The 15,457-nt window shown below is 41.3% G+C and overlaps 1 protein-coding gene across 2 annotated transcripts in view; it reads left to right on the plus strand.

Moving 5' to 3' along the window:
• Positions 1-15,457, plus strand: part of TNRC6B (trinucleotide repeat containing 6B) — a 186,631-nt gene that overhangs the window by 142,245 nt on the left and 28,929 nt on the right. Inside the window, exons 11-15 of one of the 2 annotated variants that reach the window (XM_010833743.1) lie at positions 1,537-1,611; positions 2,751-2,796; positions 5,888-6,036; positions 7,111-7,281; positions 11,601-11,726. In XM_010833743.1, the coding sequence (XP_010832045.1) occupies positions 1,537-1,611; positions 2,751-2,796; positions 5,888-6,036; positions 7,111-7,281; positions 11,601-11,726 (567 nt within the window). The remainder of the gene's footprint in view (positions 1-1,536; positions 1,612-2,750; positions 2,797-5,887; positions 6,037-7,110; positions 7,282-11,600; positions 11,727-15,457) is intronic. The other variant, XM_010833742.1, reaches the window with a different exon arrangement.

A 15,457-nucleotide genomic window follows, 5' to 3' on the forward strand; every position in this document is an offset into this window, starting at 1 on the left:
TTTCAGCACGGGAGCCTTGCTGCTCTAAGAAACACTTCTTAACTAAAACTCCTGGTTTTCAGGTACTGGACGCCATTTTAGAAGGTCCTCAGTTGACCAGGGGCTGTACCTTCATCCCCTTCACTTATGGGATTTTGTTCTGAATACAATTACTTTCTTTTATAGCCTGAGAATGCAGGTTGTTTCTGTTAGAAACATTTTGTTTAAGCTGTCATTTACAGTTTTCCCCCATAAAGGACTTTTATTTTCTTACTTCAGTCACAAAAGAAATTATTCCGTGAACTTTCTAACATTTTTAGTACATTTGCATTGTCTAGTCTACTGTGGCTTTCTTTTTATTATTTACAAATTAATAAAGAGACCGGACCCTAGGAAGACTGCTGAGGAAGCAACCAAGTGAAAGGTACTAGCCCCTCAGGGAATGGCCAAGATTCAGGGAGTCTAACTAGGAATTAACTGTTTCTGTTCCATGACTGATGATTCTGACGTTTCTTATTGTGTGTGTGTGTGTGCATGGGCACGTGCGTATATTCCAGTACAGCTGACGTAAAATTGACTATCTTAACCAATCATAAGTGTACAGTTCAGCAGCATTAAGTGCATTCACATGGTGGTGCTGTCATCACTGACATCTGTCCACAAAGCCCTTCTCATCTTGCCAGCTGAAACTTTGTACCCATTAAACAGTAACTACCACTCCTCTCTCCAGGGAGGGCTTTTTTGACCTTTAAACCTATAGAGGTACCTTAACACTTTTAAAAATAAAATTGACATGAGCCGTAGCATCAGAACACACAGAGAATTTTTACCTGGAGAATGCACACGTGCACAAAGCCCCATCATCTCCAGCCCCTTCCAGGTTCCCATCATAGTTCCACTCACCTTCTCCATAGAAATAAAACTGGAGCTGATGTTCAGCAGAGAAATTAGTTTGTCCCCTGAAGAAACAAACAAAAACCCGCCCCTGCCTGCCTTTGCCGTAAACTTGGTGATGGTGTCTTCTGCTGACTTCTTTCCACTTTCCACAGAACCCCGTGTCGTTAACACTCTGAAACAAGCAGATGAAAGTGCTGTGTGGATGAGCTCCTCCTTGTATCCACACAGAGAGTAATGACCAGTTTAATAGGCTCCTTTCCAAATAACATGCACTGGCATCAAACTTTTTCTTGACTCCTAATAGAAACCAGCTTGGGTTACAAGGAGAAACTGAGAGGGAAAGTACTAGCTTGCAAGCGTTATATTTTACAAAATCTGATGTTGATCCTTTATAGGGTGAAAGCCCTAGCTGACCATTTATTTTTCTAGTTACTTCTAACTCAGTGCAGTGAATAATAGAACAAGAATGAAAACATTAATGTAACTAAGGCCTGTTACTTTTTTATACTAACAGATCTATCAAAATAACTATAGTTAAAGAGAAATAGTTATGGTTGAAAAAGGTAAACTCTTGGTTTTACATTTTTAGTCATTACTTTTGCAACCCAGGAAGTTGAAATCAATTATTTGATTCTGAGGTTACATATTTCATTTCTGTAGTGCTCACTCAAAGGAGGAAACAGTGATTCATGGATGAATCCTCTTGCCAAACAGTTTTCAAATATGGGATTGCTGGTAAGTTTTATTTTTTCATAGGTGTACTATATCCCAGCTTTTACATTTAGTACAAATTTTAAGACCACTGCCATACATAGGACAAAATTACAGATTTAGAAACTGGTTATGCAACATTCCTGATCTGGATGAGGCAATGTTTCTTCTCTGTTCCTTTTTTCTTAATGAAGTACTCCAGTATTTAAAGGTTACAGCTTTTAAACGTGTAGCCTTTGTATTCTTTCCTTAGAAGGTTAGGGAAGAAAGAGCCAAGGACTTAAAATGTGTATAACTTTTGCTGACTACTGTACCATCTTTAATATTTTATTTAAAAAAAAACTAGCCATAGTAGAATGACTAGGGAAACTATTTGTGATTAATTATATAGACAGTTTTTGTAGAGCTTCTAGTTTTTTGGTCTTTGGGGAGTAATATGGGTCACCGTGTCCCTGGTTGCCAAAAGACAGATGACTTGGCTGCACATTGCAAGATTTGATGACTTGACAAGTCACGAGAAGAAGTTGTCATCATTTGGCTGCCACTCATGAAATTTGATCCCGAGCCGGCTGGAACTTGAGGACAGGGGTGTATTTCTCCAAGCAGCTGTTTAGCTATCACTCTGTCCATAGATTTACTGAAGCTAATCTGATGTGAAAACTGAATTTAGGAATAGAGGCACTGCTGCTGCTACTAAGTCATGTCAGTCGTGTCCGACTCTGTGTGACCCCATAGACAGCAGCCCACCAGGCTCCGCCATCCCTGGGATTCTCCAGGCTAGAACACTGGAGTGGGTGGCCATTTCCTTCTCCAGTGCGTGAAAGTGAAAAGTGAAAGTGAAGTCGCTCAGTCTTGGCTGAATCTTAGAGACCCCATGGACTGCAGCCTACCAGGCTCCTCTGTCCGTGGGATTTTCTAGGCAAGAGTACTGGAGTGGGGTGCCATCGCCTTCTCCATAGAGGCACTAGCAGCAGTGAAAATTACTCATATGAAAAATGTTACTGTCTTCGTTCCAGTTGAAGATACATTTCCAAGGACCTGGTATAGTCCTAGATGTAAAGTAAGAGTAAGCTGTGGTTCGTTCATGAATAATGCTGTTTCTTCTCTGATTTAAGTGTTTAATTCCAGACTTTAATCTTCCCTCTCTGTTTTTTTTTTTTCAGAGTCAAACTGAAGATAACCCAAGTAGCAAAATGGATTTGTCTGTAGGTGTGTATCCTTCCACTAAACGAGTGAAATATGTTGTTATTTGTGATCCTTTGTTGGGATCCCTGCTCACTTTGAGTTGGGATGGGTGCAGTTCCTAGACTCATATTCCAACTTGCTCTATGGAAGGTACCATGCTCGACACTAGGTAGGGATTGAAAACTAATGACGACAAGAACCAAGAAGTGTAAATGAGTGTAAATGAGCAGTGTGTGCCAGGTGTGAACAGTTGAAAAGCCACTGGTTCACCGTGGAGAGCCTGTGTACCACATAAAGGAGTCGGCCTTTGCTCGGCCCTTGGCACTTGTTGGCGTGGACGAGTGTGTGCTCAGCTTTGCCAGATCCTCCATGTTCTCAAGAGAGGCCAGAAATTCTTCTATGGTTTTAGTTTTAAATATTGAGAACTAATCCAGATTTAAAAATAAAAAACAAAATGTTGTGGCCAAACACAAGCTGTCTGTGACCCTGCCAGAGTCATTCTCAGGTGGCCAGGCCTGTCTGCACCGAGGTGTCATCAGTTCAGTCACTTCAGCTCAGTCATGTCCGACTCTGCGACCCCATGGACTGCAGCACGCCAGGCTTCCCTGGCCATCACCAACTCCCAGAGTTTACTCAAACTCAGGTCCATCAAGTCAGTGATGCCATCCAACCATCTCATTCTCTGTCGTCCCCTTCTCCTCCTACCTTCAGTCTTTCCCAGCATCAGTGTCTTTTCCATTGAATCAGTTCTTCACATCAAGTGGCCAAAGTATTGGAGTTTCTGCTTCAGCATCAGTCCTTCCAATGAATATTCAGGACTGATTTCCTTTAGGATGGACTGGTTGGATCTCCTTGCAGTCCAAGGGACTCTCCAAGAGTCTTCTCCAACACCACAATTCAAAAGCATCAGTTCTTTGGCACTCAGCTTTCTTTATAGTCCAACTCTCACATCCATACGTGACTATTGAAAAAACCATAGCTTTGACTAGATGGACCTTTGCTGGCAAAGTAATGTCTCTGCTTTTTAATATACTATCTAGGTTGGTCATAACTTTTCTTCCAAGGATCCAGAGTCTTTTAATTTCATGGCTGCAGTCACCATCAGCACTGATTCTGGAGCCCCAAAATAGAAAGTCTGCACTGTTTGCATTGTTTCCCCATCTATTTGCCGTGGCGTGATGGGACCTGACACCATGATGTTAGTTTTCTGAATGTTGAGTTTTAAACCAACTTCTTCACTCTCCTCTTTCACTTTCATCAAGAGGCTCTTCAGTTCTTTTTCGTTTTCTTCCATAAAGGTGGTGTCATCTGCATATCTGAGGTTGTTGATATTTCTCTCAGCAATCTTGATTCCAGCTTGTGCTTCATCTAGCCCAGCATTTCTCATGATGTACTCTGCATATAAGTTAAATAAGCAAGGTGACACTATACAGCCATGACATAATCCTTTCCCGATTTGGAACCAGTCTGTTCCATGTCCAGTTCTAACTGGTACTTCTTGACCTGCATACAGATTTCTCAGGAGGCAGGTCAGGTCGTCTGGTATTCCCATCTCTTTAACAATGTTCCACACTCTGTTGTAATCCACACAGTCAGAGGCTTTGGTGTAGTCAGTAAAGCAGAAGTAGATGTTTTTCTGGAACTCTCTTGCTTTTTCAGTGATCCAGCGGATGTTGGCAATTCTGCCTTTTCTAAATCCAGCTTGAACATCTGGAAGTTCACGGTTCATGTATTGTTGAAGCCTGGCTTGAAGAAATTTGAGCATTACTTTGCTAGCATGTGAAAATGAAAGTTACTCAACTGTGTCCGACTCTTTGCAACCCTGTGGACTGTACCGTCCATGGAATTCTCCAGGCTAGAATACTGGAGTGGGTAGCCTTTCCCTTCACCAGGGGATCTTCCCAACCCAGGGGTTGGACCCAGGTGTCCCACATTGCAGGCAGTTTCTTTACCAGCTGAGCCACAAGGGAAGCCTTTGCTAGCGTGTGAGATGAGTGCAATTGTGCCGTAGTTTGAACATTTTTTGACATTGCCTTTCTTTGGGATTAGAATGAAAACGGACCTTTTCCAGTCCTGTGGTCACTGATGAGTTTTCTAAATTTGCTGACATATTGAGTCATATTAGGGACCAACTGCCCTTTGCAGGTAGAGCAGGTGCAGCATCAGCCCTTCAACTGGGGGCTCTTCACAGTGATGCTGTTGCTCACCTGGAGGAACTTAAGAAAGAATCAAATCTGGAAGAAAAGAAAACAGTCCTGGGAGATAAAAGAAACAGCCTGTGATCTGTGATACTCTTAAATAGGAGAATAACTTAAAAACGAGTTTCATGACAGTGTACAACAGCAAATTCATAGACATGTGGAAGAAAGTGGAATAGTCATTGCATCTGGGAGATGGCATTGTACCAGTAACCATCACCCGTGTTCAACCCAAGAGTTATCAATTTTAGGGCAACAACCATGCCTCTTTGCTGTTTGTAGTCCTAATAATTTCATTTCACAACTGGAACTATTTGTCTTGCAGATGCTAAAAAAGGAGCAAGATGCACATCTTCTCACTGAGGACATTTGAATATAAAAGCAAGATATAGTCATCAAACATGTCAATAACTAGTTTAAGTATTTTTTTAGTTAGATTTTGACTAGATTAGCCCTAAGATTCTTTCAGTCTTCCACAGAAAACCAGCTTCAGCTGATATATGTTGAAGGTTTTAGAGAGATTGTTTTGTTTTGTTTTTAAAGCATCCATGTATGCTTCCATGGGCTTCCCTGGTGGCTCAGAGGGTAAAGCAACTGCCTACAATGTGGGAGACCTGGGTTCGATCCCTGGGTCAGGAAGATCCCTGGAGAAGGAAATGGCAACGCACTCCAGTACTCTTGCCTAAAAAATTCCATGGATGGAGAAGCCTGGTAGGCTATAGTCCATAGGGTAGCAAAGAGTTGGACACGACTGAGCAACTTCACTTTATGTTTCAGGGAGGACCACAGCAGCCTGAACAGTGAGAACTCTTCTGGTCTATACCTGCACGCCACAGAGGTTGTTGGGACAGGTCACTCTTGGTCATGAGGGAGACATTGAGGGTTAACATGTTCATTCTTTCTGTGTTACTTTTCAGGGAGCCTTCCAGATAAAAAATTTGATGTGGACAAGCGAGCAATGAATCTCGGGGATTTTAATGATATCATGAGGAAGGATCGATCTGGGTTCCGTCCACCTAATTCCAAAGACATGGGAACCACAGATAGTGGGCCTTATTTTGAGAAGGTGAGTTGACTCCTTGGTTTAAGATAATAATTCATGAGAACCACTTTGGTTCCCATTTGTCTTTTGATAGTTCATTCCAGAAGGAAGCATAGAATTACTGAACCAAATGGGAAAAAAAAACTCAAGCATCACCTGCATTTGAACGGTGACATGAAAACAGTTGATGTTGATGGGTGATTAGGCAGCAGCTAGAACCACCTGTCTTTAGAATGCGAGCATTGTGAACAACGTCTAAGTTTTGGGGAATTTATGAAGTTTGAGGGGGGTGTGGTCTGATATAGTGGGGGAGATGCACGCTGGGAACATACAGAAGAAATTCTAGAGACAGAGTTATCCTGAATTCTTTTTTCTGCTACTGTTTAATTACAAATTAAATTTTGAATCTTGTGCAGAAACTCTTATGTCTCCTAAGGCCTTGCCTTTTAGCTTTGTCAAGATGACCCAAAACTTTCTCCGTTGCTATTCCTAAAAAAAAACTCTGTTGTCTTCTTTCTCCATTTCCTTAATGACCTGTTTTTAGTTATGATGATATCCTGTTCAAAGTCTCAACTACCTGCTTTAAACAAGTCATTTATACCTATCTATTGGAATTTTTAACATTTCTATTGGAGGAGGTTGTTACTTGTTTCAGAATACCAACTTGGAATATTCCTGGTCTTTAGAAGGCAGTTAAAACCGAAGTTTGTAGATTTGGCACGTTTTTGACACCACTGATGCTGGTCCAGACAGCAAACATATTCACAAGAAGATGACTTTGGCTTCTGTTTCAGCAGCCACATAGTTAGAGTCATCAATATTAGATCCCTGAAACTAAAGTGTCTGGTAATTTTTATCATAGTGCAATGGACAGAATGTGTTACTAACTTAGAGGATACGAATCTATAGCAGAGAGGATGACAGATGGTGTCTTTTGGGCAAAGTATGATGGTGATGATCAGATCCAAATTCTATCCTCGTTTACTGCTAATACACTCTAACTTTTTTTGTTCCTGGTGTCTCTCTTTTCCCTTCTTGCATTCTGTTGCTTCACTAACCAACACTCATTGCGATTGGCTAACTGCTACTACTTTTCAGCTGACTTTGCCTTTCTCCAATCAAGATGGGTGCCTTGGGGATGAGGCTCCCTGCTCTCCTTTCTCCCCTTCTCCCAGCTACAAGCTGTCTCCCTCTGGTTCCACACTACCCAACGTCAGCCTTGGAGCAATCGGCACAGGGCTCAACCCCCAAAACTTCGCTGCTAGACAAGTAAGGAGGCCTCTCAAATTTATAACTGCTTGGCTGTGGCCTCGCCTTGGCCCTGGTCTGCAGTTTATTGCATCATTTGTCTGTCTTGGGAAATTTGTTGATTACTGAATGCACAGAATGATATTAAGTCTAGGCTTTTTATTTAGCTCTTTCAGCCCATAGAACCCATCTCTCTTCATGTTTCTCAACATGGATTTTATTTTAAATCTGTTTCTTTTGTCTTCCCATTTTTGGTCATAAGTTTACGCTTCATAAGTTAGTGAGTTGCTGGCTTAGGAAGATGTTAAAGAGGCTGTACAGGTACCTTCTATCTAATTTAGTGACATATTTGCCATTTTGAACATTAGATTGAATGGCAAGTACTACCTTTGATGTCTTTTCAATCTAATGTAATTGCTAATTAAAAAATAGCACCAAAACTAATAAGATTAAATATTTGAGGGTTATGGCAGCTTAGAAATCCAATGTCTTCAGGTATAAAATTGCTCAGGCAAAGGTAATTTATATCTCACATAATGAAGCTTTAAGAAGCCCACATGCTGCCCAGCATTTGATTCAGGCTAGAGTAGCACCTTTCCTAGAGATGGATCTGCCAGTCCTCCAAGGAAGGGCTGTGCGGTAGAAACAGGCCTGTCGGGGCCGGCGTAGTAATGCCTCTTTGCTTTTGCAGGCTTGAGCGGATGCAGCCAGCCTCTCTCTGTCACCTTGCAGTAGCTCTGTTGTAGTTTTTGTGGAGAAAACCAGAAATCTGGGGACAATTCTTTTGCGACAGTGGCTCCAGCAGTGTTTTCCTAGCCTTATTTCCATGACTACTTACTTGCCCTTCTGGCCTTCACCTCTGGATATCATGGAAAGACATTTAATTATCAGTTGTAGCCATTCTGTTTTCCCATGATGACTTTCATATATAGATGAAAAGTTGGTATAAAACACTTCTTACTCCATAGTCCTCAGACTGCATGTAGATCTTTCATACGCTGATTGCTGCCTTAGCACATTTTAAAAAATGGATCATACTATGTCCATGTGTACAAATTGGTTAACTCTGGGTTGGGAGTTACAGGTAATTTTTTGTTTTCTTCCTTTATATTTCACTCTTTTTCTTAACATTTCCACAGAGGACGTGGTGGCTCTGTATTGCTTATCTAAACAGAGAGGAACAGTTGGCATCAGTTTTGGTGGGGAGGAGGGCTCTTTGGGTTGAGTTATAGAAAATATAACATAGTCTTCACACTCTTGGTGAATGGTGATAATAAATACACTCCCAGGACCACCTGATTATCAGATACTTTTAGTATATAAACTTTAATGTAAGTGACCAAACTCGCTGTGCACTGGACTCTTAAAAAAAGTCGTTCCTCTTCAGTTTTTTATCTGTGGATTGCTACAAAGTCCATTGTAAACCAAGTTGACATATACATGTTCTATCCAAATAAGGTTATGTTTTTCTCATACTCTTTTCATGAAGAGTTAATATACTGCATAATTTGAAATTTAAGAGTTTTGTTCAAATCACAGAAGATTTTGATCAGCTTAATAACCTTGTTTTTAATTTATATACCTTTCTAAGTTAAACACTGTAGTTGGGGCAAATATCATCAATAATTATTAGGTTCAGGTCATCATAAAAGTCTCACACACAGCAGTGAAATTTTAGAAATATATATATATATATATAAAGCTTTTGGTGCCAGTTTTCCTAATCTCAAAATATAGTTTTTAAAAAGATTAAATTTGTATGATTACCATTCTATACATTACTGTGCAGAATAGCTACTTCTGAGCCAAGAAGATGACCAACTTATGATGCCAAGGTTCCATATTAAAAAATGGTCCCCGTACTTCACTTTGTGCAGAAACATGGGCCTCATGTTGCCAGACTTTGTTTCTTTTCAAGAGGTACTGGAAATAAATAACATTAAAAAGAGAGAGAGGGTGGGAGTTTCCTGGTTGCCTAGTGGTTAGAATTCAGGGCTTTCACGATCGAGGCCCAGGTTCAATCCCTGATTAGGGAACTGAGATCACACAAGCCGTGTGGCACCCCTCCCCCCAAAAAGGAAGATTTAACAGTTAATAATGAATAAAAATGATCTAAAAAGGGTTTTGTTTTTAAAAAGAGAGAGAAGGTATTTTTTTGTATAAACTTAAGTTGACTCACCTTCATTATTATCCATCAGAGTGCTTGGTGTGGTTTATGAGACACTTGATCATGAAAACCTAAAACCTTCGGTGGGAGTAGAATGGGCTCTTTCTACTAGGAATAGGAAAGTAGGAATTGATTTTACAAAAACTAAAAAAAATTTTTTAACTAATACCTCTTACCAGAAAGAGAGGTTGAGATTTCAAATGACCCCTACAAAGCAGGTTGGGAGCCTTACAAAACATAGGTCTAGGGTTTAGCTGTCAGAAACCCCACCATCCAAAGACCCTCCCCTCCATGAATAATTGACATCTATTAACTAGGTCATTATTTGATAGTAAAGTGTAAGAACTATCTTAGCAGAATAGTCTTAGCAAAATAAGTGTTTCCTATTTTCATTATAGGAGCTAAGCTCCTGACTACTAGGGTCTCAGAAAAGTTAGAGCTGAGCCATTTCACCTCAGAGTGACAAATTTGATTAGTAAGACAGGAGAGGTGCAGATGTTGAAGTTTCTAGAACTAAAGGTCTTTTCATGTTTAAACAGTCCTTTGGGAGATAAAATATTCATGGTGAATCTTCAAATTTCTTTTATGAGATATACATAGATTTTAATTGCCATTTCTACTTTATGTTCACAGTCATTTTTATTTTCAATGCTTTTAAGTTCATTAATTTCCCTGAAGCAATCCCTTAATCTGTTTTGAATCATTAAGCCATCATTGATGCCATTATAAAATTCTTCTGTAAAATTACCTAAATCCCCACAAGTCCAGGGATAAGAATGGTGGTGGCAACCTCAGCCCAGAGCCCGCAGACTGGGTATAAGCAGTGGTGTAGCCGTCTTCACCAGTGGTGTTCAGTGGGATGTTCGTTTTCAAGTGTGTAAAATTGGTGGGTCGTGGATGTTTGCAAATGATGCGCTCATCCTACAGACCAGGGCTTGATTGAGTTTCTGGGAATACAAAGAGGGAAATTTGAAGCTGGTGGTGGAAAGACAGGGTGGAAGATAACTGTAATATGATTTGATGGTGGAGCCTGTCAAAGAGATTTCAAGTGTTTTGAAAACATAGAGGTAGGCTCAATGAACTTGAATGTAAAATGGGGGAAAAGGTCAGGGGGAAGGTATCCTTGATGAGGATGACCTCTGAGCTGGCACTTGCAGAGGCCGAGTGAAGATAGTGTAGAAAACTACATCATACGGGGCAACACAGCATCAAGTCTAATTGAATATGATTTCAAGGGCCATCGTATATAGCCCCGCTTTCTATAGCTCTCTGATGGGAACAGTCTTAGAAGTGCCTCAGCAAGTTGATCCTCCAGAAATCAGGGACCTAAGCTGGTTTTTTTGTTTTTGTTTTTTACGGGGTTAAAACATTTTTTATATACCCCTTCTTGTTTTCTTTAATGTTAGCTTTCAGAGATCAGGAAACTAAATATACTTCTGTCCCATTATTTCAATAGCCACATAATAGTCCATCTAATGAATGGCTGTTATTTTTGACTAGACTGATAGTTATACATTTGAATGAGAAGTTACAGGTGAGTAATGCTTTGTGTGTCCCTGGAATGATTTTTCACTTTTCCCCTTTCTTCCTCGTTTATCTCACTCTTGGATTAATTTACATTTCCTCCTTTAGCAAAGAAGGGACCAAGGAGACCCAAGATAGGGAAGGGCTTTCAGATTGGGAGTAGGGTCCTCAGGGAACCAGGCTCACAGTTGAGTGGCACTGATTCTGTGATCAAATCAGCCAATTTAGAGAAGTTATATCATGGTTTTACAGCTGATATTATTCACAGTCCTGCATTTTTTACTCAAGTGCCTTTCAAAATGGGTCTCAGATTATATAGTTTGAGAATAAATTCTGTAAACCCAGTCTTAAAGAAGTAGTTGTATAAATGTTACACTGCCTTTACCTTTCAATAACAACAAATTAGTGCTTTTTCTAACATTTGACCAAGTTTAACCCTTTTGGTTTGTATCAGACTGCAGGGTGGTGATGATATGCCCATGATTGAATTTGAATACTTATTCCAAGGTCAGGAACTTTTTTCAGTTACAATGCTCTGTGATTCCATGGAACACAGGATGCTTCTTCTGAGGGATAGGAAACCTGAACTGTTTCTTACATGCATTTCCTCGTGTTAACAAAGGCCTCACTGTCACTGTTCTGTTCACAGGGTGGCAATCATGGTTTGTTTGGAAATAGCACAGCACAATCGAGAGGCGTGCACACCCCCGTGCAGCCACTGAACTCTTCTCCTAATCTCCGGGCGCAAGTGCCTCCCCAGTTCATTTCCCCCCAGGTAAGTAACTTCATGGATCCACAATTCAGAAGTAAAGTCCGATGGTTACCAGTTGTCAGCTGACTGGTTTTGTGGCATAAAAAGAATAACAGTTACCCGTCTAAAGTGAAAAATCTAGATGCCAAGGATCAAGATTTTTAAAACAGGATGGCATATGTTGTTTTTTGTCGTTGTTTTATCATGCATACAAAGTAGATGTTTTTGCATGAAAAACATTATAATTATAATGCCTTTTAGATCACCTGTATGTTTTTCCAATACTATATTGATTTTTTAAATTGTATATAATTAAAACTACTCTATAAATTCTAATGCCTCAATACTCAAAATTTGGTTGCCCTCAAGGATTCAGGGAAGCTCCAGGTTCTGGGTTATTCTTAAAATTTTTGAGGAGATACATACTAAAATACTAACTGGGTGATCTTGGGGGGTTTAGAACTGGTGAGGTGGCAGAAACTCATTCACAGAGCAACTTTGCATAGGACAGAGTCCTTTGGGTACCATGGGAACCCTTTAGGGCCCTCCATTAGCAAGAGATGGTCATTGAGTTGTTTGGGGGTTTATAGATGAGAGAATTGTGCCAGTCTACCACATACTGCCCCTCATACCCTTTGTGAGAAAAATAAAAGCTGAGAAGCTGGAGTGAGGATTTAGTATGTGAATCAAGATTTAGAGCTTTGGGTCTGTCCCCTCGTATAAAAGGGGTTAAGGTACTTACTAGATCCAGCCAACACATTGTGAAAGATAAGGTTCTGTTTGGGGTATTTTTTTTTTTTGATACATCTTTTGAGAAAGAAGTTAAAAATATTTATTTGGAACCATAATTTGTAGATTTCAGATGTTGCTTGTAATATTGAGTCTCTGTCCATCTTAGTAGAGAAGGAATGTTGATTGTGCCCCCTGTTCCTGTCTGGGAGTCCATTTAGGTCCCTCTTCTTCCCCTTCCCTCTCTCTGAGTTCCATCCATCCTTCAAGTCCCCGGTAGACAGAGCTGTTTTTGAGTTTCCCAGCACTTTACAGCAGCAGCATCTTGACTCTTAGAGCACTTGCCAGCGTGCCTGGGTGTCAGGCCAGCAGTCGTCCATGGTGATCCGATGTCAGTTGCCTGTTGGCAGCGCCGAGATGAAGAAGAGGCCATCTGTACCATGGCAGCCTCCTGGAGTTGGTGGCGATGGTGGCAGAATAGTTGGCAGATGATGTGCTAATGTTGTATGGAAATGCTTAACAGGGTCGGGGAGCTGGGTGGGGCCTCACGCTGGTAGTGGCGTTGAAGCATGAGTCAGTTCCCTGGGCACAGCTGGAGAAAAGGTGCCTTCCAGGAGACAGGAGTAGTCTATGTAGGGATAGTAACATCTGAAAGAACACGGCCGGTGTGGGGAAGCACGGTTATTAGTTTGAGCTTGTGTAAGCAGAGGTGTGCTGCCTAGAGGGGAACAGGAAGGAGCTTGTCAGAAAGTTTGGGACTACATTTGGAAGTTTTGTTTGCCTTGCTAAGGAGTTTGGACTTTGTCCTTTGGTCACCATGGTTGGTAACCATTATCTTGGCTGCTGTTTAAAAATACGGTGTCTGGGTCTTCCTCCATCTACTGAGACACTGTGTCTTGGGACCTCATTACCCCCAGGTGATTTTTACCTGTTCTCTAGAGTTCAGCTGCTCTTGCCAAAGACGATAAAGTATTAGGCAGGATAGCACGGTGGTACAGAAGACATGTGTGAAGGATGGAATCACTAACGCAGAGGAGCTCAGTCACGAAGCTAGTACAGGAACCCAGGCACGACTGTGGCTGTGGGGATCCAAACCTTCTTGTGAAGGTCACCGGTGATCTCTGTGTTGTGGATTCCGGTGGTCTGTTCCCCAGGCTTTTTACTCATGTATCAGCATTTCACCCAGTTGATCACGTCCTCCTTTTTGAGACTCTTCATTTGGCTTTCAGACACCCTCTGTATTAGTTCTCCATCTACCTTTTCTTCTCTGTCTGCTTTACAAGTTCTTCCCCACTTCCCCCATATTTAAACATCAGAGTACCCCAGTCTCAATATTTGAACCTCTTCTCACCACCTACAGCTACTGCTAGGTGATCTCACCCAGTGGAATGATTTTAGAATACTGACAGTTCCAAAATTGTGGCTTCAGCCTGGTTCTATCTTCACAACTCCACAGACTTCTGGCATCTTCACTAGGATGCCTATAGGCATCTGAAGTGAACATGCCTGAAACAGAACTTCAGCTTCATCCCACTCTCCCCTCAAGACATCCTCTTCTTCCAGGAACATGGCACTCTCATCTTCAGGTGCTCTGGCCAAAGACCTCACAGCCCACAACCAGTCCAGCAACAAATCTTCCCTTCAAAACGTCATCCAGCGTCCAACCATTCCCTCCCATGGCCACAGTCTCCTGACTGGTCCCACCCTGCTTGATCCCCCACTTGGTGCCTCGAGTCTGTTTTCCACCCAGAGTTCAGACTGATGCTCTAAAACTGCACTGTTCAGGGTAGCCATTAGCCATGTGAGTGCTTGAAATGCAACTCATGGAATGGAAGAACTGAATTTTTAGTTTTAATAGATATAAATTTAAATAGGCACACCAGGTTAACAACTACTGTACGGACAGTGCAGATGTAGAACATTTCTGTTAGCACAGAAGGTTAAGGTCACTGCTCTCCTGGCTCCCTCTCTCAGAGATTACAAAGCCAACTCTTCACTGTGATCTTTGAGGCTCTTGGTTACCTCCCTGCCTCCCACACCTGCTCTCCTGTTGGTTCAGGCCTCTCCAGCCAACTGGCCCCTAGTGCAGTACATGCTTCTAGAATGCTCTTCTCCCAGATTGCCACATGGCTCCTTCTCTATTTCCTTCAGAGTTCTGCCTCAGCCCCACCTTATCAGGCAGGCTATCCCAGGCTGTGTACATTACATGACCACTGTTAACCCCTCACCTCCCACCCCGACCCCAGGAGTGAAGTAAGCTTCAGAGTAGCAGGATCTGTGTCTGCTCTGTTCACTACTGCATCCTAAAGATCCTGCAGAGTGTGTATTTTGAGTTCAGTAAGCATATGCCTGTTGGGCTGCCGTCTATGGGGTCGCACAGAGTCGGACACGACTGAAGAGACTTAGCAGCAGTAGCAGCAGTAAGCATATATCAAGTCACGGGAAGATGCATTTCAGAATGATCTAGAAAGTGGAATTGTTAGACAAGCACAGTTAACTTAGTCTAAAAGACTTGGGGGCTGCAAATCTCTTGATGACCAAAGTTATCTGCTCTATTTGGAAAAGAAAAGTACTTGTGTTCTCCTACATTTTTGAAATGTGTTTATTTAGCAAAACATGGTTAGCTTTTATTTAATGCATAAGAAGGGCAAAATATTAAACAATGGAATCTTCAGGTTTTTTCCTGACATTTACATATTTTAAAAGACAAAACAGTTGGGTAGGTTTAAAAAAAAATTCAAGTAAAGAGAATATAATAACCACACTGAAAGTTTGGATTATGCAGAAAAAATTCTTCCCGCAACTACCCTCCCACCCCACTGGAAGCAATGACAAGAGTTATATTTACACAATCCCCAGATCAGACTTTGTTCATATTCAGGCGCACTTTTCACATAGTTGCATTCATGGTCACGATAGCCTGTTATTTTTGTTAACATTGAGTCATAATATTTTCTCATCCCTAAGACAATCTTTGGGTCGATCATTCTTAATGAAGAAGGCAAATGTTCTTTCAGGTAAGCTTG

Source organism: Bison bison, unplaced genomic scaffold, assembly GCF_000754665.1.
Source record: "Bison bison bison isolate TAMUID 2011002044 unplaced genomic scaffold, Bison_UMD1.0 scf7180017863885, whole genome shotgun sequence".
In the NCBI taxonomy this organism is placed as follows: domain Eukaryota; kingdom Metazoa; phylum Chordata; class Mammalia; order Artiodactyla; family Bovidae; genus Bison; species Bison bison.